At 38.7% G+C, this 23,434-nt stretch overlaps 2 protein-coding genes across 2 annotated transcripts; both read right to left on the bottom strand.

The window, feature by feature from the left end:
• Nucleotides 1–5,562: 5,562 nt before the first annotated feature.
• On the bottom strand, nucleotides 5,563–7,234 carry LOC121912082 (androgen-dependent TFPI-regulating protein). Its single transcript, XM_042434144.1, has 6 exons — nucleotides 7,060–7,234; nucleotides 6,815–6,940; nucleotides 6,627–6,728; nucleotides 6,402–6,517; nucleotides 5,768–5,919; nucleotides 5,563–5,654 (listed from the first exon to the last, which is right to left on the bottom strand). The coding sequence occupies exons 1-6, from the start codon at nucleotides 7,210–7,212 to the stop codon at nucleotides 5,617–5,619; spliced, it is 687 nt and encodes a 228-aa protein (XP_042290078.1). The 5' UTR covers nucleotides 7,213–7,234; the 3' UTR covers nucleotides 5,563–5,616.
• Nucleotides 7,235–8,713: 1,479 nt separating this feature from the next.
• Nucleotides 8,714–18,664, bottom strand: fam83ha (family with sequence similarity 83 member Ha). The gene is made up of 6 exons (XM_042434202.1): nucleotides 18,272–18,664; nucleotides 16,533–16,984; nucleotides 16,247–16,411; nucleotides 14,322–14,446; nucleotides 10,361–14,123; nucleotides 8,714–10,254 (listed from the first exon to the last, which is right to left on the bottom strand). Exons 2-6 carry the CDS (start codon nucleotides 16,974–16,976, stop codon nucleotides 10,243–10,245), a joined length of 4,509 nt encoding a protein of 1,502 aa, XP_042290136.1. The 5' UTR covers nucleotides 16,977–16,984; nucleotides 18,272–18,664; the 3' UTR covers nucleotides 8,714–10,242.
• Nucleotides 18,665–23,434: the final 4,770 nt, after the last annotated feature.

The following is a 23,434-nucleotide window of genomic DNA, read 5'->3' as shown; positions in this document are numbered from 1 at the left end:
AGTCTTAAAGATTGTTTGGATATACTTGCTGGTAGGAGAGACTGGTCTCCTTATAAGCACAGCTGGGGAGATTCTGGTAATGGCCTACACAATCACTCTCCCATACTTTTAATTACTTTTTTCAACAATAATTGTCTTCCATGAGTCCCACTTTTTGATGTTTAACCCCACCTAACACCCAGTTTAATCCTGCATGAAACCCACATGTGCAATCGATATGGGGCCATTATGTAACTTGTGGACAATCCAATATTAGGCCGATTTTTCAGCACATTTACTACCTACATCATGGGCCCCACATACAAATGTTGGCTGGGGACTGGCGTATAATAATACCTGTGGATAATTTTGTAATGCATAAATTTGCTACTGCATCTCTAACTGACAACCCAACAGTATTCCATTTTCACCAGATACCGAGACTACTGTCAGGAGCAGCTGAATTCATTATTAGAAACGTGTTATGTAAATTTGATGTGGCTTTAAGTGTAAATGTGGTGACCTTTAATTTGAAGGCACACTCGTTCAACCGGAAGTCTCAGTGCTTTTACACACTCTGTGCTTAACAGAAGTGTCAGGAAGCATCTAAAATGTTCTAGATGGCTCTGCAGCTATACATAGTACGTACACCATACACATACAGTGTAGGTACAACCCCCCCCCCACACACACAGACATGTAAATCTGCACATATACAGTTCATTATGTATATATGTTGTATGTAACATGGAAAGGTGAAAGTGATAGTGTGAGGGACTGTTATTGATATAAAGTGTACTGGTGAGGTTCTCAGTGCTCATATCCTTATAAATCGACTTTAATTAAAGTATAGCTTAATACCTACCATGTAAACTACAATATAATATAGAAAAGTATTCGAGGCAACTAAATTATAAAGGCACTACAGAGTATTAAAATTACACAATTAATATTTACAGTATATTTACAGTATAATAATTATTTTCTTTCTTTCTTTCTTTCTTTCTTTCTTTCTTTCTTTCTTTCTTTCTTTCTTTTTTCTTTTTTTCTTTCTTCCTTTCTTGCTTTCTTTCTTGCTTTCTTTCTTGCTTTCTTTTTTATTTTATTTTTATTTTTTTATTTTTTTGTTCCTCTTATGTAATTATGGGTTACTGGGACGATCTGGAACATATCTGCTGACCTTATTTGCCTTTTTCAAGCCTGATAACTGAAAACCTGATAAGTCAAGCTGATAAGAGACAGATAAGGAAGCATGGCTGGCTTTATACACAAACTCACTCACTCACTCACTCATCGCTATGTTTCTATGTTTTATGTTTTGTGTTGTATGTTTTTAATGCTGTAGCACTTTGAGTTTCACTACGAATGAAAAGGGTGCTACAAATTAAATGTATCATCACTTCAGTCATCATATTTTCGGGGGGGAAATATTCAGATCTTATTATCGTTATTGCACATTACATGCAAAGCGGGAGTGGATACTGTCATATAACATCTTTCTCCAAGTTGTGTGAATTAGTTATAGAGTTGTGAAAAAGGTTTGCATCTGTACCCCCCTCAAGCTACAAGATAACGACAATATGATGCATTTAAGAAATGCGTCTTCCTTCTTCTGCAACAAGTAGCCAGTGAGGTGCGTTCAACGTTAGCTAAATTAATCTGAGTTTCTAGCGTCAAACTGATCTGCATTAACTATAGTCAGCAGTGATGTTGTCATTGTGTTTGTGACGTTAATGTCAGATATTAAAGTAACACCTAATGTATGAATATATGGACAGTAAGCATATATATTTCCTTTATTCGTATTTTATGTTATGTTTGCTCAACAAGTGAATATGTGTATAAGAACAGTGAACGCAGCTACATTAAAATTAATGTTAAATGTTAACTGTTTACAAATGTCATTGTATATTTAAGTAAATAGTTAAGTTCAAGCAATTCAGTATTTTTTGGAGGAGGGAGGGATGAAGGAATGTTAACTATTAAAATCTTTATCTTAAATTAATTTATAAAATAAACCAGTGTCTAATACACCTTATGTGTTGCTTTTTAGAATTGTGGCTTAAATGCATGATGTCTACCAAGCCTCAGTATTATGATATGATATTTGAATTATTTTAAACTAATTTTTTGGCACATAGTTATAGTATCTTGGCCATACGTACAATATCAGCATCTTCTTATGGCCCATTATTACTGAAGCAATTCTGCCTTCTATGGAAAGGTGGTAAGAGATTAATATGGAGGCGAGAAGCAGCCATGCAGCCAGAGGAAGTGTTAAGTGTTAAGCTGAGCTTCTGCAAGTGAGGATGCCAGTCAGAGGGCAGTACTCTTACAGTGGGTAAGAGTTGGGCTGGTTAACATGTGAGGAGAATTTACTGAAATAAACTTCATTTTTTTGCATGTATCATTTATTAACTGTCATGAAGCAGTGTTTGAACCAACTTCAGTCATAGGTTTGTTTTAAATACGTAAATTTTAATATCCCTTTAACAGTGTTGCAAAAGTAGTCATTCCAGGCATATATTTATTTAATTATCTGCAAAAATCACCTTTTATGAAGTTGGGCTCCTGCCCCTCTAATATCCTCTGCACATACCCAAAGCCCCCTTATGTACATTGAAACAGATTTTTCTTGCTGTAATCATTCCTCCTCTTCATACTTGACATAAAGACATCCCTTCATAATGTGCTTACAAGGTAAGTGATAGGGGACAAAATCCACCATCCTCCTTCCATGCAAAAATGTATTTAAAAGTTTATCTGAAGCTAATATGAAGCTTCAACCATCCAAATGAGTCAAATCAAGTGGATATCTTACAAAGTATAAGTCCTTTTAGTACCAAAGTCCCTCTTTTTGCTACTGTCCTTCCACCTCAGCTCAACAGTGAAACACTGTCTGGGGAAACACAGAGGGAACTCTGGAGGACATCCACTTGATTTGTCTAACTCAGACTGCTGAAGCGTCATATTAGCTTCAGATAAACCTATAAATACATTTTTATACAGAACAAGGACTGTGGTTTTAGGAGGGAATCTTCTAATAGTCATTATTAGCAGGAGGATAGACTTGCAATACCAGACAATCAAAGATCTCCACCTACCAAAGTCTAGAGATTTCTAAATTCATGGTAGCTGCTTGAACAGCGGTGAAACCAACCACTAACAAACCTACACCCCTTACATTTTGTCAAGGACGCGCCTCAGTCTCTATGAGCGAAGTGTTTAGAGATTGACCTGTGAGTCCAGCAGCAGGAATGATTAGAGAAAGCAAAACCCATTTCAATTTTCATATGGACACCTGACTATTGTTTTCAGACAGACTTGAAAAATTGTGAACTTGTCCTTTAATCCCAATAAAGTATTACTTAAAATAAAATAAGAATGGATACTCTCTCTAGGTGTCAGAACAAGATTTTTCACAAACCACATCAATACACTTCAAAGTATGTTTGGTGTAAAGGGAATGCTAGTGGACAGGAGGTGGTTTATTTTAGGATTTCCAAGTGATTCTCAATGTTGCTTCAAAGTGTGAAATCATAGATCATGGACCAGTCATAACTCTTCTCTTTCCTTGCTATTTGCAGGTGATGACAGAGAACAACTAATCTAAACTGGAAACTGTATTAACACTGAAAGGCATGAATGGCCCTTCTTTCCACAACAAAAGCCCATTTTACGCAGTCATTTGCGTAACAGAACATTTGTCTCATGATCACATATTTCAGGTGCAAGATTAGGTGCTTCTTGAAAATGCAGCATATCCAGTAGTGCTGGTTTTTCATGGGTGTTCTTCCCTGGTGAGTTATGTAGTCTGCTGTCTCAGAGCAGGAGGAACTTATTTGACACACATTAAGTTACAGATCAGCACACAAGCAGGACAGAACCAAGAGGAGTACAGATGTTGCACTTGCTGGGCGTAAGTAAAAACATCTTTGTAGTTTACTTTAATTTCTTTTAGCTGTGAACAAGCAATGTCAACTCGTCAGAGTTCTTGTCTAATGAGAACTGTGATTTATGTAATACTGACTGCTGTTCTTTTCAACATGCACAGATCGTTACTGGCCTTCTCTTCATCATAATGTTCTTTACAAAAGGACTCAAAGATGTGAGTAAATATTTACAGTGTTGCTGTTGTGTATGATGGAATATTTTCTGTTTTATCCTTTAAAGCACAAAACCTAAATATCAGTATTTTGCAAATGGAAACATGAATCAGATACGTATTAATACATGAATCAATCTTAACAAGAAAGAACCAAAAACTGTCCTGCAGCTCTTAGAGGAAGTGTCCATTATGAGCAAGCAGGAAATACAGTGTGATTTTCTATAAAGACTATTATCTTTGACAGGGAAATAAACTTCAAAAATCACAGTTGTCTGAATCCTCTGCCAACAAGATGGTGAGTAGTTATCCAAAGGTAAATGTTGTAATTATTTAAAAGAATTGAGATTAAATGTTTGACGTTCTTCTCTTCATCAGAAGGACCTGAGTGAAGAAGATGTGCATTTATTGGCCAGGATCCTTTCAGTCGGACTGGTGGATGCAGATCCAAACTACCTCCACCATCTTAAAGGCTACAGGGACCTGAACAGTTGATGATCTCCTTTGAAAAATCTGCACACTTACAGTATCTAATGGACACAAAGATGCAGCAGTTCCTGGACTGATGGATTTGTGATGACATGAGGTCAAGGCTGTTAAGCATTGTGTTTTGGATTACAACAAGTCAAGCTACTCTTGCAAGGCCCAAATTGCTCCATCATTAATGGAAAATATGCACTTTATTCAGGCCAAACGTCAATTAGCTATAACCTCCCCTTTGCAGAGAGGGGAACTCAGCAGCGCTTAATGTGGATGTGACCATTTTGATGATGGATCCTGACTGCTCTATTATTATTATTACTATTATTATTACAAATTATTATTTTTGCATAACAGTGGATGAAAAGCATTTGAAATCAGTGAATATGTGGATAAAAAAGCCTCTGATATATTACATAAAATTAAAACAGCCACAGGAGGATTACATGCTTTGTTGTCAGTAGAACTTGCTTTATTGGGCTCGCTTTGGTGTTTCAACTGCATTATTCAGGCACTTTGCACTGTTGAATACCCCTTTGTTGACCTGTAAAATTAAACTTTTACATTAATATAAGAAGTATAAGTGTTCTTATACTTCTTATATTGTGGTATACTTCTTATATAGTGGTTGTTGCAGTTTCCGTAGAGAAAGCAATGAATCCTTTTGAGGCGAGACTATTCCTACTAGCTGAACAGTAGCCACTGTGAGTACAAGTGACGGTAACAGAAGTGCTAAAGTACTGTTAGCTAAAATTCTAAACTAATGTAACAGTATGACAGTGATATACTCAAAAAAAATTGTGTGTTAAAGTTTGCTAATGTTAGCTAACAGCCACCATAAGCTACTGCTCATATCAGACCAAATACGGGTGTAAGCAGCAAAACCCTTGAGCGTATTGAATTGGACAATAGTGCACTTCATTGCTAATAAATCCACGTTTTCATTTGCAAGAGGAGGAATGTGTCATTTATTCTTTCAAAAGTTACACAGTCTTGCTTTCAGGGATTACTATTTGACCATTTTCATTTGGCAGAGAGGCTGAGTCATTGAGTCATTTTGGTTTCGCCATTATTTTGTTCAAGTCCTTACCTACAATAAAAGAGACAGAAGAAGAAAAGAGGTAGACAGACAAGGAGATTAGAGGCAAGCTAACTTTTGCTCATTTGTTTGTCTCCGGTAGTAAATTTGCTAATGTCTCTTACTCCAGACATGGCTGTTGAGCTTGTCTCCTAGCAGGTAGAGCAAGGTCACCACCGACATGTTAAAAAAGAAGAAGCCCACCAGACCAGCAGTGCTGAAGTGCCCGAGGAGGGGATACACCCAAATCCCAACTGACAAGTACACCCATATAATCCTGCAGAACATGTTCAGAGGAAAAAAAGGAAGAAAAGCAACTCTCAGAATCACCATATCTAACAGATCATCTTGTACTGTCTTGTCTCAAAAAACTTGTATGTCTTGTGCAAATATTCACTGGCACAGTTTCCACTGATGGCATTGATTATTATCACAGTGAAACACTCAGCATAATAAAAAAAAACTTGACATGACATATGCAAGTCTGTAGGCACTGTTACAGAATCAGAGCCAAAATTATAAAAGGTTCACAAAAGCAGTTTTTACCCTCTAGCTGTTTGCATTGTGAACAGATACATATTGCTGCACTGCACTAGCCTAGACTAGTCACAGTAAGAACATCATTCTTGCTATTTTAGTCAGTTTTACATGAAAGATATTAAATCAAGAGGGATGTCATTATTTCAAAAGCAGAAAAGGTTGCAATACATACATGCTTTGACATTATACTACTCTACTACACGCTGACTTGTCTCTTACCAAAATAAGTAAGCCAAACCCACAGCTCCTAATGCTGCCAATGCATGTTTGGTCGGTGGGTAGACATGAGGCTGCACCAGCACTTCTCCAAGTAAAACAGGAAGGACAAATGTGTGCTGAGAAAAGAGTTCAGGAATAACTCATTACGTAGGGTGGTTTATGTCAGGAGAATCATGATTATTAAAATTTTGGCATAAGATGGTTGAAAATGCAAATTTTACAAACCATAGCATGGTTTATCCAAGGAGGGAAGAAGGTGTCAATAGAAGCAGGGTAGACCAATTCTCTGTCATAGGCAAAGATCGTCCAGAAAAGTGCAACAACAAACTAAATGAAATGCAGAAAACAGCGAGTTAACATAATAATAATTTTGTGTTTAACAAAAAAAGATTTTCCAAAAACTGGTTTCTCACCATGCCCACAGGGAAGGCAAAGACAGAGAAGAGAAGGTCTTTACATCTGGTCAGAGTTCTCTCTGAGTTTTTCCCAGGTTGAAGATCATTTACTGCAGCCAGTCCAAAGAATGACATTTGCAATAACTGAAACATTACAAGTGACATTATTGTTTTTTCCAATATCCTTTCTCAATATCTGCCTTAGAAATTATGAGACATTCTGTGTTTCTAGGTGATAGAGACAGTGTAGACAATGTACTCACCAAATTTAAAAAAGTGAGGTATTTCCAAGGTCCACCATAAACAAAGATTCCTGGTGGTAACTCCTCTCCATCCTTAGCAGCAAGACTCTTAACAACAAAAGCATACCAGCTGAATGCAGTGATGTGGTACACTCTCCTCAGGACTGAAGTCATTCTGTTATAAGCTTATACTGACAGCAAAAATAAATAAAACAATGCCAAAAACTACTGTTCCGAGCGTGAGTTTTCCTACTGCAGGCAGTGAAGGTTCTGTAAAGATTAGTGTAATTCAGCCTGAGCTTATCAAGATATCTGCAAGACAAGAGGCCCACTGTTTCTTATGAAGCACAGGAGTCCTTCTTTCATAACCAATGCACTGTAGCATGTGACTGGGTTGAAATTTCATTCACTGCGAGCTTAGTCGGTTTCATAGTGTTTTGCAAGAAAAGCCCCACAATGTTAAGTAGTAAATCAGTTTAAATGTCTTTAGGGTGAGTATCATTTGACAAAGACACTTGAAGTGTTTATTACAGGAAAGACTAGACAGCAGCAAGCTGGCAAATGTTTGTAAAATTCCTCATTTACTGTAGATCCAGAAATGACTCCTGTGTTGGCATGAAGTGTCCTGAAATTCTGATGTGTCCTTGAGTAAAACATTGAATCCCAGCCAGCATCAGGTACTCTGTTTGGTAGCTGAACTTGACCTCTGACCTCCCTGTAGAGGGGCGAATTTTTTAACTGCCAAATGTTGGAAATTAAATGGTATGATATCAACTATCATATCATACCAGATGCAGGCCGGAGATGTAAAATATGTCCTGAGGGTGGCACCAGAGGCACCAGGCCACAGGGTGGCACCCTGTTCCACAGTGTTGAGGGACTTCTATGGCTGTAACTGTTATTTCTGGCCTGAGGGTAGTTGAGATATCTTATCTTATAGACTTCACAAATAAATTATGTCATAATTTGTTGCTCATGATGTTATCAAACAATGACTTTTCAATATGCTGTATATTGCAATCAACTACAATACATCACCAAATATGTAGGTGAATAACTTACCTGTGAAATACTATTTTATAAAGTAGGAGCTGGTCACATTTGCAGTTCTGTACACCATCTCAGTAAGTAAAAGAAGTGAAATACATGTTCAAAAATCAACATGGGCATCTGATTTTCACGTCATAAACTGAGAATTGTTTAAAACATCATTAATTCTGGAGATGTTCACACTTTTTACATGTCACAGTAAGAAAAACACAGGTGTAAATTATAAAGTTAATGATGACTGAATTCCATTTTGCTGATTCAGTTTCAGGGTCCTGATAATGTGCATGCTGACTCACTGTCACACTGTCATCATGTATTATTGGGACACTTAAATAGAACAGAGCCATCATCAGTGTTATTAATAACACCTGAGCTTCTCCTGCTATGACAAGTCAAAATGTCTGCTGCGAAAAAGGCCTATGGTTAATGCTGATGCAGCAGATGCTAAGATATCCTGACTATTTGTCTTTGCAATGGGTGGAACACTGGATCCAACACTTTCTATAACACAACTTGATAAAATTCTTTTCTTTAGACCTTCCCTGCTTATTAAATGTCCACTTCTTTCAAACTACTGCCCAACTTTGTCAATTCGCCATTAACAAAAAACTATTAATTATTACTATTATTAACATAAACATTTTATTTCATATAACTATACAAAGCTACTGTCCTTCAAGATCAATCCTCTTCACTTTAGAAGAAAATTGTTATAACAACTTAAATGACAATATGTACATAAAGCTAATGAATTTAATATGTGAATTAATAAATTTTTCCTCATTGGAATTCAAACATTCAAACATTTGACACACAGGAGCCAAAAACCCCTAAAACACATTCTATGTAGATATAAATGATCCTGATAAGAGACAAGTTTTTAATTTAAAAAAAAATATTTATAACAACCATAAATCCTTTTAAAAAGTGTAACTTGCAGAATACAACTCTACATATAGCTGTGTAAATTCTTTGTCGTTTCAAAATTTCTTGTTTAAACAGGTATGACAGGTTTTCATTCAAAAAGGCACATTTTACAGGTTCAGGCAAATTTTCAGAGACAATTAAAGGGTTGGTTCAACCAAGTTACAAAGAAATAACTCATATTCATATTTTCTCTGCAGTGGAGTCTAGCCATGCAGGGCGCTTTGGTTTTATATGGTTAAGTTTTGATCTGACTCTAATGTTGCACAAACAATATTTTTTACCTCCATTGTTTTGTTGTAAAATATATCTCAAAATCTGTACAAATATGGGTTAAGACTGTCATCTCTCCAGTATTGGCATTTAATAAAGGAATTAATGGCTAAAAAAACAATAAAAAGAAGAGTAAGTATCTGCATGTCAATGTACCACAGAGGTAAGCTTGAAAATATGTTCTTTTGTGCGTGTAATTTGGTTGAACAAACTTAACTTAAATTGACATAACTAACACCTTAAAGATTCTTACTGTATTAAGTGTAAGAAGAGAAGAGAAGAGAAGAGAAGAAAAAAACACAATACATACTGCATGGTGTGCAATGACTTATGCACTAATCTCGGTTCATAATCTCAGTTTTGTTTATGTTTGATTACAATTTCAGAGAATTAAACAATTACAATTAATTTACATCAGAACATTAACAGTCCTGCATGGATATGAATTTACATACCCACCTGTTTCACAAAAACACATTTTTATCAGCATCTTTGTTTAAAATGATTGTCAAATACATGACAGCATACTATGATACATTTTTACAAGCTCAGGATACTTTAGATTATCTATTACACTTGAAAATCACATTTTGACAGAAAACCAACTAATAATTATGTAAACGCTGTCAGTGCTGTAAGAAAAAGGCAAGGACAGGCCACATAACAGATACTGTCGCAAACATTGCACTTCACCCATGTGGTCAGTAAAAACATATTTGATCACACATACATAGTCTCAGTCCATGTAATTTTCACACTGGAAGAAACTTAGTGAATCACCCATAGAAAGAAGCCCTTTGTTGATCACGACATTTCTGTATTAATTTGTATGAGTTTCATCCTGTAAGTTCATGTCTTTAGTGAGAAAATGTCTTGTTCATCATTTCCCTTTTCCATTGTATTTTGCATTTTCTTCTATACATACTGATCATCCTCACAACTTTCTTCGGATCCCTGTTAAGGTGCCATCTGTGAAAGTAAAAGTGACAAAAAATGATTTACCACAGAGGCAAACAAATTTGTATCCTAATGAGTAGCTGACACAGAAGCAATCTTACTATTAATGTATTCATACCTCAAAGCGACTGTAAACTTTCCTCTCCTTCCTCATGTTCTGGAGCTTTTCCAGCAGCTCCTGGCGCTCCTCAGTTGACTTCTGCGGCCCTCTGCCAAGTGACGCAATCCTTCTTTCTTTCACACTTTTGGCGTTTTTGTCAGCTTTATCTTCTTTCTCATCATCTGTGACAGGAAACTCTTTGGTCGCCTCGTTCCTGCTTTGGCTATTTGCAGAAATTTGCCCTAGCAGCAGCTTTGTATCATCTCTGAGGTTGCTGCTTGAGAGCACTTTGGCTGTTGACGAGTGGTAGCGAGACTGGGTTGATTTTGGCTTCTTGGACTGTGGTGACAGAGGAGCAACTTCATCTGATGCAACCTCTGCCACCTCGCAGCAGTCATTTTGCCTTGCTTGGTCATTAGATTCCTGTTTGCTTACTTCAATTTGATTGTCTATATAACTATTATCAGCAGGTACAGGTGACTCTTCAGGTGTTGGCAGATCAGGCTCTGTTGTGACTAATGTGACTATCGAGGTAGGCTCAGTTGGGCTAGAAGAATATTCTGTAGATGGGTGCATTGGAGCTTTGTTTGAGTCTGTTGGAGTCTCATTGGATAAAGAATCAGTATCTGAGGAACTGTGCAATACAAGCATGCTCGTTTCTGTTCTTTCAGCCTCAGGGGACATGACAGATCCAACTGACTCAGACATAGGAGAAGAACATGATACTGTTTCAGCAGGAGTGGGAGAGCAAGATCCTGTCAGGTTAAGTTCAGAGAGAGAGTTTGCTTGTGTTGGTGCATCTTGAAGACATGCACTTGTTTCAGATCGGGAGGCATCAGGAGGAATGTCTGGATTGACAAGAGACCTAGTTTCTGATTGCTCAGGTGAAGGGTCTCCTGGTGTAGAAGTAATGGGCTCTTTTTGGTATGGTTTATTACTACTTTCAAGATCAGATACATTGGGTAAACACAACTCGGGTGATGAAGAGCTAAGGCTCTGAGGTGTGCTATCAGCTTTGACATCCTTTGGTGATGCAAGAACAACACTGGAAGAAACCTCAGATTCCTCTGCAATGGGGCTGTTTTCTGATTCAGGAGCATCTTTTTGTGAATCAGGTGAAATCGTACAAGATTCCTCAGAGTTTATCTTTGTAGTAGACTCTAATGAGGAGGGCACTGAACCAGCAGCATATGCATCAGGTGAAATATCAAATTCCACATGAGCAGAGTCAACTACTGAATGGGTATTGGGTGAAGTCGACTGTAAAACAGTATCTAATGGAGCTTGAGTAGATTCTGTCTGCATGTCAGACGAAGCAGTAGATATTTGTAAAGCTTTGTCCGCTGATTGGGAGGATTCAGGTGGGGAGGGACTGAAAGATTCCTGTTCTCCTATTTTGTCAGAAATTGAGGACAGCATGTTGGAGGCTGGGGTCAAGCTTGAGTCTTCTTGGGTGACATTAGAAGATATAGTCTCTGCTGGAGGGGAAAGAGGGGCAAAGCTGGAAGCTGTGGGACTTGGGGTGGTCTGAGGACTGAAATGGGGCAAAGTGTTTTCACTTTTATCAGTACCTTGCGCAAGAGATGGAACATTTGCAGGTGTGTCATTTGTTGTTGTAGGTGACTGACAGGGGCTGCACTCTTTTACAGCAGGTTTTGACAGCTTTTGGTCTTCTGGTGGTTCACTCTGAGGGGCTTCTGTTTCTGCAGAAACAGGCAGGGATGCTGCTGATTGGATGTTCTTCATCTCTATTTTCTCTGAATCAGTTGAAGCTCTGGTTTGTTCCTCTTCACAGCTTTTAGATGTATTGGGGTCATTATTGACCTGCTGTGCGGTTTGCTTTTTGACAGACGTATCAGCAATTTTTTCATGTGGTACAACTTCCTCATTTTTAACAGTTGTGTTGTCTTTCAGATAAGTTGGTGCTTTCATTGGACCCTTCTCTGCACTCTTTTCAGCTCCTGCAGCCTTTGCAGCTTTGCGTTTGGCTGCCAACTCTTTGAAAAACTTGAGCCTCTCAATAGGATCATTCATATCTACATAGAGTGGAGTGAGCAAAGATTTGGGGGGTTGTACTATTTGATCAGTTTTGGGCAACTCAGCTTCAGAAGGCTTGGATTGGGGCATTGATGGGACATCTGATGGTTTTAATGACTCTTGTACCTCAGGGGTTTCTGGTGGATTGTTTGAATTCTCGTCTTTTGAAGATGAATCTTTCTCCTCAGCTTTATTGGTTCCATCGTCTGGTTTGGAAGCTTCTAGTGCTGAGTTATCAACAGTGGCTGACTTTATGTAACGACTCCATTCAAAAGGTCCTCTTGCAGCGGATCTTTTTTGTCCCAAAACCTGAGAAACAAAAGGTACTTTTGTCTGTTTTGCCTCATCTTTTTCACCCTCCTCATCCTGTTGCCCTGCAGCAGTTTGGGTATCTTGAGAGGTATGCTGATCCAGAGAGCTGAATATCAGAGAAGATCTTAACCTCGAGCTCCGCGGTACTGCTGCATTGTATTTCCTACGGAACGACTCCTCCCTTCGAACAACACTAGTCTTCGGTTCTTTTGGTTCTGCTTCCTCTGTCTTGTCCCCCTCAGTTGTGGATGACGATTCTGAAGGTGTTGGAGTCGTTTTGGTTTCTGCTGCCACAGTAGTACTTTCATCAGGCAATTCCTTTGATTGCTCTCGCACAGTGGGTTTGACATAACTTGGCATCTGACTTGCCCTGCGTAAAGTAGGAATCTTAAACTCTCTGAAATGAGGGATTTTAGGAACTGAAAAGTGCATGCCTGGTGCTTTTTGCTGTATGGGAGGGTTAGAGGGTTCTTGTAAGGGATCTGGTACCTGAGGTGGTGCCAGTGGCAGGCCTTCATCTCCTGGATTATCGTATGCACTGAGGTACGAGCTAATCCTCAAGTTTCTTAGCCCCCGTTTCACCATGGGATCCTTGCAGTCAGTGATAGGCTCCTGGAAAAACTGCTTCTGATCAGTTGGATTTGAGGGTGTGGGAGAGGTTTGACATGCATATGTCTGGCCTAAACTCAGTCTTCTAGGGTAAGATGAACTTAATGGTAAATCTGCTGAAGGTAGTAATTTCTCTGAGCCCTGGTCAAATTCTACATTTCTGGTAGATGATAAATAGTTAAGCACAGGGTCAAAGTTATCCATCTCTTGTGGTAAGCCAGGTTCAGAATACTCATCTGCTGAATGACTTGACTTGTCTCGACTCCAAAATTTGTCATAGCCACTGTAATCTGCTTCGGGTCCTGGCCCTGCATGTGGCTGCTGGCCCCTGTCAAACTGCCTTCCCTGGGTCTCAAGGTCTGGCAACCCCTGTTGCTGCAGGAATGGGTAAGAGTGTCTGCCATGAGTACCTTCAGCATAACTGTGCCGTTTGAAGGTGGGATTTTCCATCACAGGCATCCTGGAGTGACCTTGATCAAACAAGGGATCCATTTGTGACTGCTCTGATGGAAACCTACTGTACGGATCTACAGGGCCATGCAAGGATCCCTGCCTTTTAAGGGGCATCATTCTCCAGTCCATATCTGTACGTTCATCATCTGGACGAAACTTCCTGGGGTCTCTGTACAGTGAAGTTCTTTCACGTGGGTATTGCATCTTTTGTAGAGGGTTAAAATCTTCCATTGGAGCAAGCACATTTTCAATCATCAGCGGCTGCGACTGAGCAAACAGAATCCGAAACTCTTCATCAAAAGTTGAGACAAGTTGTCCAAGGAAAAGGTGTGCCATACAGCGGTGTAGCTTCTCAAAAGACCACATGAAGCTGGACAAAGACATGAAAATAAGAAGGAATTACTAAACACACTAAATTCATTGCAAACTCACGTCCAACCAAGTGTGGTGTCTAAATAAATTCAGAAAATTAAACATAAAATCACAAAATAATCACAAATCATCACTCCTACTATTTTGTTGTGTAATGTGTAGAGGTATGGCTTTCTGTTGCAGTTTCAAATCTCACCTGTAGTTTCCACTCAGCACAGCCCTGCAGTCTGTCAACATGAAGCGATCCATCATCTGACCTTTGAAGGATTTCCCTGAGCGGCAGTGGTACGTGATGCCAGATACTGTTCTCACACGTAGAAACTGCAAGACATGCATCAAATCACCTACGGTTCATACTGAGCAGAATTAGGAAATGCAGAGGTGTTCATGTTCCAAATTGTAATTCAAGCTACAGCAGGTGGCAGCATTGCATTAGCACTGCCACTCCGAAAATAGGGAGATAGAAAATGGCTGTTTTTCAAGTTCCTCTTCACAGCTAAATATGCAGTATTTAGAAGTTGCTCAATATTTGTGGTTTCTATGATGGAAAAATACTTTATTATCAATATTTACTGTGTATGTCAGGTACAAATCATAGATTGACATCATTGCGATGTACTTATGCCAGATTTATCCACATGGCTAATGTCTATCTAACATCTAAACAACCATATAAAACAAACACATCATAGTATTACAGGCAAATACAAGAGGCATATATCACACATAAAGCATACATATAACATACAACATGTAAAGAAAATGACAGACAAGAAAAAGTGACACATAAGACAAACATGACATGACTCATGACATAGCATATAAGATTCATACAGACTTGACAGACATTGATGGATGAAGATAAAAGGGTTGTTAAATATAATGTTCACTGTTGTTTGTTCAATAACTAGATTTTCACATGTCCAGCAAAGGTATGATAAGGTTGTTAGTTCTGTCAAGTCAGTTGGAGGTGTGCACCAACCATGTGATGTTTGGAAAGAAAAGACATTATGACATTAAGATATTTTTTCCTTATTCCTATAGTCACTTTTACCAACAGCTGTAGTGAAGCTACTGTACTTGTACTTTGCTTCACAAATTCAATTAGTATGGATAGAGTTAAAGGATAAGGCTGGTGACATAATAAATATTCCTTATTGTCAGCAAATCCCATGAAAAGACCAAAACCAACAGTGTGTTGGTCTGCCTATCAAAGCCCTCTGACTTCCATACTCTGTCTGTGACACTCAGACCCAAGTTCATTTGTTCCTACTAAAGAAATAAATGTGTAAAAACAGGTCACAAACAGGTCACAAAACAGGTCCTTTTTAAAAAAGGGCTAAATATTTTTTTATAACAGCTGGGCACTGTAGTTTTTATCAAACATTATTCAAACAGGAATAAATAGCACATTTGTTGGGGACTATTTTGAGCTGCAGATTAATACACATTTGGTTCACTACTCAGTGTTTACAGCAGCAGGACAGTGTATATCTGATTGACTCAAAATATACTACAGTGCCTGCGTTTACCATCATGAAGGAACATGTCAGCCAGTGCAACAGTGTGGCTCAATAATGTGAGCTCTACAGCACAGAGGAATAAGCTATATCAGGCTTTTGACAATACTTGTTAATAGGATCAGTTCATTGTTGGTTTTGGTCTTTTTGTGGGATTTGGTGACAAAAAAGAAAAACACAGAATATCACCAAGCTTTTCCTTTAAGTATCTAAAAACACACTGTAACAGTGCATCGGCATATATTTTATTTTGCTTCTATAGTCAAACTGTAGTCAAAGAGTAATGAATATAAAACTAGTTAGTTGAATGTTACTGAAGTCACTCAAGAGTTCTTTCAAATATCCAAATATTTACACTCATTTGCTACTTTTCTATTAAAATCTTCAGGTTCCGACCTTAAAACCTTTCCAAAAAATGGTTGGAACCTCTGTGGTGGGTGGAGGAGTTGTGCTGACTGGGAGTGTATGAGGGGAAGGAGAAGGAACGTAATATCCTGGGTTGGTAATGGAATTTAAATCTGTTTCTGTTGTGTTGTTATATAACAATACAGCTTTATTACAGTCCAAAAGGAATATATTTTATAAAACAACATGAACTCACTTGGATGCTCTGTAGATTTATTCTGCAGTTGGACACCATGTTAATGAAGTGATGTGCATTCTGCTCGTCTAGGATAATATAGACGGCAACATTCCTCATGGCAGCATTGAGAATATCCCTAAACATGTCAACATCAGTAAACATGTCCATCACTATGGCAATCACCTAGGGAGATAAAAGCAACAAACAAGACTGATGTGAAAACAAAATTGTTATAAGTTCAGTAACTTCAGAGAAAGATTAGTCATGTCTAAATCTACAACCATAATGAAAGTGAAAGACCGACCTGCTGAGCATTCTTAATAAGTCGCCGTGCCTGCTCCTTGATACTCGGCATGTAAGGCTCAGGGGGGTTAATTAGAGTGGTGACCTCTGTGGGTCCATTGAAGTGATGCAGGTGAGGCCAGCCAAGGTCCAGGCCCGGGGCATCCAGGTCCGAATGGATCGGCCAGTATGTGTCCGAGGAGCCATCACCCCCAGTCTCTAGGAAATGGTGTTCCTGGTGGTTGCTCTGCTGAGGGACCTGAACAGCACTCCGAATATAGTGAATCTCAGGTGTGGACAGGAAGTCCACCTCATCTACTTTTTGGAGGAGCTCGTAGTATCCCTCCAAGTCCTCCTCAACCAGTGCGTCAATAGCCAAGCGGTACTCTTCCCGATAGTGAGGAGCGAGGTAGTTGGGATCCAGGGGGTCATCCCCAGCAGAGGAACACTGAGAGCGACGTGCCATACTGTTGGCTGAAGAGAGACATGGGATATATTTATTGTACATAATAATTTTCACTCCACACATTTATTTCAGAGACACCAAACAACCAACAAGAGTGTCATCTAATTAAAGCGGAACGATAATTCAATTAGAGATGAATTAGCTGATTAAGAATGACAGCAAATTTATCTATTGCAATTTTGACAACCACTTAACCATTTAAATCCTTTTTCAGAAACAGACTTCTAGCTTCTGAAATGTGAATATTTGCTGCTTTTCTTTATCTTAAATGATAATAAGCTGAACATGTTTAGGGTATGGACTGCTTGTTCAAACAAACCAACACATTTTTAAGACATCATGTTGGGTCTTGGGAACTTGTGTTGGGAATTTTCCACTATTTTCTTTTACTTATTTATTTTACTATTGTCATTTTACTGACCAAACGATAAACTGATAACTCAAGAAAATAGAAAGTAGTAAGTAGTTGCCTCCCTAAATTCAATATCATTGGTTATCATCCTTTACTGGAAATGTATTGTGTATTGATCACATCATGTTGTCACTTTATAAAGTTCAGTGGTCCATATTGATTCCAAGCAAATAGTAACTGAAACTATTAAACAAGTCATTGTAGTTTTCATTTTACATGTTGCAAATATTCTGTCAGATGTAATGCACAATATTGGAAGAAAGTTAATTGGATTTGACATCAATTTAGCAATTTCATATTTGATTTTGCGTACATCTGTAATATTATGATATCAGAAAAACAATCTTCATATCATGATATTTATTCCAACCATGTCAGCCAGCAACAAAGCTCACTTCTGGGTCTCATTATACCTTACAAGAGATGGGGCCCTTATCACAAGAATCCTCTCAGTTGTAATACTGTGCTAGTAAAAAGCAAAAAAAAAAACGCAAAAAAACCAAAAAACAGTATGATGAATGAGGGAAGATCTAACCACAGGATAGATGGTTATGGGTGCGGCTCCTCCCTCTGGACAAAAACTCACCATTTGCAAGTTCATGTAAAACCATATGTAGGAAACGAAATAGTCAAAACTAAGCACTACAATCACTATAGATAAGACAGAATAAACGCTTCAGAAGATAAATGGTTACTGGTATTTCAGTGGTGGGGGTCCGAATCAAAATATTTTTGCCCACTGAGGCCGAAAACATTTCAACAAGATCAGGTAACACTGAAGCACACGTCAGGATACGCTTGCCATATGTCACACATATTCTCCATGTAACCATCGCTCTATAAAAGACTACCGTACAGCTCTGTCGTTATTTGGTGAACTTACCCCTCTGAAATTTACTCGTCAAAGTTTCGTCATCTTGCCCTCTTCACCATGTTTTCTTCCACAACATGTCGCGCTTCTAGTCCAGGTGGGACATGCCAAAAGTTTTCAGTTCCATTGCTTTTCCGACGTCACCCAGCTAAACCAGTTTATTATCATGCTTGAGGCATGTTGGCGAGAATGTTTGAGGCAGAGCGAACAGACAGAGAGAAAAGTGTTGTCGACAAATCTCGCCCCGCCTCGATTACAGCTCCACAGTTTGCTCACTTCTGCTCTTCACAGCTCGTGTCCATGCTGAACTCTGCACATCTGTTATCTGTACACAGCTGGCTAATTGCTGCTATCAACTGCGGTGGAATTGCTGCGAGGCTATTTAATGTCATTCTTGTGTAAAGCATTTATTGTATTACTCATACATTATTATCCATTAATTTCAGATTACAAAATACATATAAAAAAACTTTTAGGTTGCCAGATTGCAAATTATTCCTTTGGTTGGTCAACAGTCTAAAACTGATGAACTAAACAGCTAAGGAGATTTTTCACAACCTGGCAACCCAGATTTTTCCATCAAGTTTCCAAAGCAGACCATCTTTCATAACTTAAGAGCTGTTAATGCTCCTATTCACCAAGTATTTTCATACTCTTGTGATAAAGCCCTGATAATCATCCGCTCATACAACTGACACGCTTACCCAGCAGGGCCAGCTACGCTCTTTTAGCAGACACTTGTAATGAAAAATACTATAACTCTGTCAGCAGTTGTCAACAAATCAAATCTGGGGACACAGTGCGATTATTCAATTCTGAAAATAGAAAAACAACAATAAGCCGTGCTGCTCAGTATTTCTGTGTGTTACCTGAAGGTTGATAAGAACTTGAATCATCATTCTCTCCAAACCTGTTTCCACAGGGGTAAGGGTCATAGGTCATAGGTCATGCTATAGTAGCAGGAATCCGAGTCCATGAATATTTTGTACAGCTCATCAAGCAGCCGCCTCTCCAGACGTTCCTTCTCTTTGTTTTCCTTTACCTGGAAGGCAGGGGAATACTGGATTGGGCAAGTGGACATAAAATGTCAAAGCATGACAAAGCAAAGAAAGAAAAATCCTGACTTAAAAGCCTTTCAATGTGAGAAAGATAAGAAAGGTAGTGTGTGGGTTCGAAGATGACAAGACACTTTCATCAAATGTACAGAAACAAATGCCTTTTTCTTGATGGGCACACCCACATTAGATTTGATCTGGCTTAAAGTTTTCATCAAGAACTTTGACTCATCGGGAGACTGGGCCAGTTTCTCTGGTTTGTCTATTCCAAAGTGATGCTTCTTGCAAGGCTGAAAAAGAGGATTTTCTGTCAAATTTATGTAATCTTACAAATTTCATAAACATAATAGTGATGTTTGAAAGATAAAAAGGGCCAGTTTGGTGATGATGACATAACTGAATTTGGTACCACATGGAAGTTCTCAAAACAAAAATCAATGAGATTCAACATGGAACCCTGGTGCACCACAAAAAACACTACTACTACTAATATCTCCTAAACTACTACAGTACACATCGTAACAGCTACATTAAGCTATAGGATTTCTGGGCACACAAAGGTGTGGTACAAGCACATGTACAACAGGATGGGGTCTAAAAGCGTATCCAGGATCTTCCTAGTAAATGATAGTAAATGATTTATCAACCATCAATAAAACCATAACTTACGACTTATAAACAAGGTTGGATACCAACTACACAAAGCGGGCACCTGCACTTAATGTGTCAGTTTGCTCACGAAAGTTTCTACAATGTGCCTTCCAACCACATCTGAAGGCAAAAGTGTTTACAGGTCTTTCAAATAGCCACACTCAAAGGCAGGATCAAAATTCGGCCGTTATAGAGAGGAACAAGACCCAATAAATGTTCAAATGTGGATAACACACTCTCAGACAATCTTGTACACTTGTTTGTACACATGAAAAAATGTGTACAAATGTGTAAAATGAAAAAAGAGAGCTTGAGAGAGAAGTAGGCTACAAGTAGGCTCCTGTTTATTTTCTCACTCCGCACACCTGGCCAGTGGCTGCTTGAAGTGGGCGTGATTGGGTTGGATTGATTGTTGGTTTTGGACAGTCACAGAAACTGTGAGAGGTCTGAGGGAGTTTCAGACACTGTATTTTCAAAGTACTTCAGTTGAAGCATACTGACAGCTTTTGGGAGCCCAAAGTTTATTGACAATAGTGGCAATAATTTAGTGGCAGTTTGATTTAATGCAGATTTGTTTGGTAATATGTACCACTAAAGCACAATCTGAAATGAAAAGATGAGAGTCTTAAGGGCCTCAGTTAACATTTTATTTTAATGCCTTTGTTGTTTCAATACATGTAGTGCCTCCATGGAACATATTCCTTAGTCATATTACCAATGACTCATTACTAATGACGAACTACTGCGCACACACACAACTCCCCCCCCCCCACAACTAGATTGACTGATATTTTGAAAAAGGCATCCCCTAATTATAGACATTGAGAAATCCTGCCTAATTGTGATTAAATGTCATTTAAAAAGATGAATAGAGGTAGATAATTAAATGTAATTATCATAGCCCTTTGTAGGATTTTAATTAATAATTGTATCGAACGCTTGAGGTGAAATGTAACAGGAGTTACAGGAAAAGTAAAGAATCTTACAGCCTTCCTCTTAAACTGTATGAGTCTCTTGATTTATTCTTATTTATGACTTATTCATCATTTATTCAGCCATTAACTGTTGCTGCTATAGGCCCCATAATAGACTCCTTCTCATTTATCTGCACCATCTACAGACAGGTGACAAATTAAAAGAAAACCTGGTCCAGGTCTGAATACTTGACCCCTACAGTGAGGGGATCTGGTGGCTCTGCTGCGGGGGCATTTTGCTGGCATGGTTTGGGTCCACTTGTCCAATCAGAGGGAAGAGTCACTACAAATCAAAACAAAGTTGTTCTGAGTCATCACCTTTATCCTATGATGAAACATCTCTATCCTGATGTGAGTGGTCTCTTTCAGGATGACAATGCCCCAATTCACAGGGCACGAGGAGTCTGAATTCTTCAAAAAGATATTCCCTCATTTGGTGTTGATGATGGTGGTGGAGAGTGCTGACGAACACATCAGTCCAAAATCTCCCATAGGTGTTCAATAGGGTTGAGATCTGGTGACTGCGAGGGCCATAGCGTATGATTCACATCATTTTCATACTCATCAAAACATTCAGTGACCCCTAGTGAATATATAAATTGGGCCATTGTCTTCCTGAAAGAGACCACTCACATCAGGATAGAAATGTTTCATCATAGGATAAAGGTGATGACTCAGAACAACTTTGTATTGATTTGCAGTGAGTCTTCCCTCTGAGTGGACAAGTACACCCAAACCATGCCAGCAAAATGCCCCCCACAGCATTACAGAACCACCAAATCCCCTCACCGTAGGGGTCAAGCATTCAGACCTGTTCCAATTTTTCCTTCAATTTGTCACCCATCTATATCATTGCATGGTGCATGGCCAGTCAAACATAATAAACCTTGCTGAACAATTTGAATACAAAGAAAAGCACTTTAAGATACTTATAAAACATGTGTCATTTAATTTAAGTCTGAATGATAACAAAGAAAACCTCTTAATGTGTTAACCTCAACCCTCTTAATGTGACAAATATATAAACAAACAATGGAGTCACTGGCAAAGGATTATTATCATAAAGACTGTCATGCTTTGATGGAGGTGTAGCCTAATAACACAAACAAAAGAGCAGAGCAGCACAAGGACCTTAATGCCTGCAGGAGAGGCTTCCTGTGCCAACACGGTGCCAACATTCATTCTTTTGTATCTTGTAATGGTTCATTAACAATTTTTCCAGCACCATTTACAATAATGCCCACAGACTGAGATGATATTACCTCACCAGACAGGCTGTGACTTAATGATACAAAAATAGTGAGAGGGCTTATGTGGAAACCAAGCTTTGAAGTTGGAGGAAGGCCATCTGGGAGTCCAAGATAGGACCTTGTACTGCATGTTTTGTTAAACCCTGGAAGGAGAGAGAGAGCGAGAAAGAGAGAAAAAAAATACTGTGATTTTCCCTGTAAGGGTTGCTCCACACTCAGACCTAAAATAGCCTCGTCAGGATGGAATTCGACGTAACTAAAGTAAAGGAAGTGATGCAACGTAGCTGCTCAAGTGAAGACATGAAGACAATCCCTTATTGTTCCTTTCAGGCACCACCCAAGGCAAACAGTGGAGCAGCTGGGATAGAATCATCAAAATGAATGTTCACTGAGTTCATAGATAGTTGCTACACTACATACCATCGAGCAGCATTCACCACTGGACTCTGTTAATCTCTGTAGCTCTCAGAAAAACACACATTTGGTATCTGCCTTGTGGCTTTCTGACTGACAGCTTCGATTGTGAAACATGAACTTGACTGTGACCACTCCCCCCCCCCCCCCCCCACCCTCCCCCACCCCCATAAGACATCTCAAGGAATGTTTGACCCTCATACAAACACACACTGTAACTGATATGATTTATGTGATAACACAATGTCACTCTAAATGAACTGCTATTGTGAAAGGTGAACAAAAACACAGTCCCTTGTGGTAAACACACCACAGAGAAGATAACATTCAACTGATAACTGTGTCTACATGGTGAGCAGCTTTGTAGAATAAGTTAAGTTTACTAAAAGTTTTAATTTCATACTGTGTATACCTGTTGGACATAGTCTCATATACAGTACTGGGGTCAGATTCAAAATATTTTACTGTAAACTGTATATTTTATCAAACTGAGGGCTGCGCTTCCAAAAAATACAATCCTGTTGAATAACTTCCTACATGTAACATGCACAATGCAGATGTGATAGATGTGGTGCAAACATGGGAGGCTTCGACGGCCATCTATTAATGACTGTATAGCTGGTGTGCTTGATAATCTTTTAACATTTGGTTTAAGGGAATGACATGTAAACCACTGGCATTTTCAAAGACAAACAGAAAATACAAGGATAACTTTATGTCCTCAAAACAGTAGCACACCACAAAGTGCTTTAATGGTGAACCTAAAAGCATAACTTCAATTGGAGGATGGAGTTGGCCTGGTGTTTAATGTGGGCACTTACAAGCACAAAC

Source organism: Thunnus maccoyii, chromosome 14, assembly GCF_910596095.1.
Source record: "Thunnus maccoyii chromosome 14, fThuMac1.1, whole genome shotgun sequence".
NCBI classification, from domain to species: Eukaryota; Metazoa; Chordata; class Actinopteri; order Scombriformes; family Scombridae; genus Thunnus; species Thunnus maccoyii.
This window is presented reverse-complemented; position numbering and strand designations above follow the sequence as displayed.

Excerpts from the sequence above, each read along its gene's own strand:
- LOC121912082 (XM_042434144.1), bottom strand. The coding sequence starts at position 7,212 with ATGACTTCAGTCCTGAGGAGAGTGTACCACATCACTGCATTCAGCTGG. Across the intron at positions 6,941-7,059 it reads ACCTCACTTTTTTAAATTTG|TTATTGCAAATGTCATTCTT; the intron begins GTGAGTACATTG and ends GTAATGTTTCAG. Across the intron at positions 6,518-6,626 it reads CTTGGATAAACCATGCTATG|CACACATTTGTCCTTCCTGT; the intron begins GTTTGTAAAATT and ends CTCTTTTCTCAG.
- fam83ha (XM_042434202.1), bottom strand. The coding sequence starts at position 16,976 with ATGGCACGTCGCTCTCAGTGTTCCTCTGCTGGGGATGACCCCCTGGAT. Across the intron at positions 16,412-16,532 it reads TTATTAAGAATGCTCAGCAG|GTGATTGCCATAGTGATGGA; the intron begins GTCGGTCTTTCA and ends TTATCTCCCTAG. Across the intron at positions 14,124-14,321 it reads GTGCTGAGTGGAAACTACAG|CTTCATGTGGTCTTTTGAGA; the intron begins GTGAGATTTGAA and ends GTCTTTGTCCAG.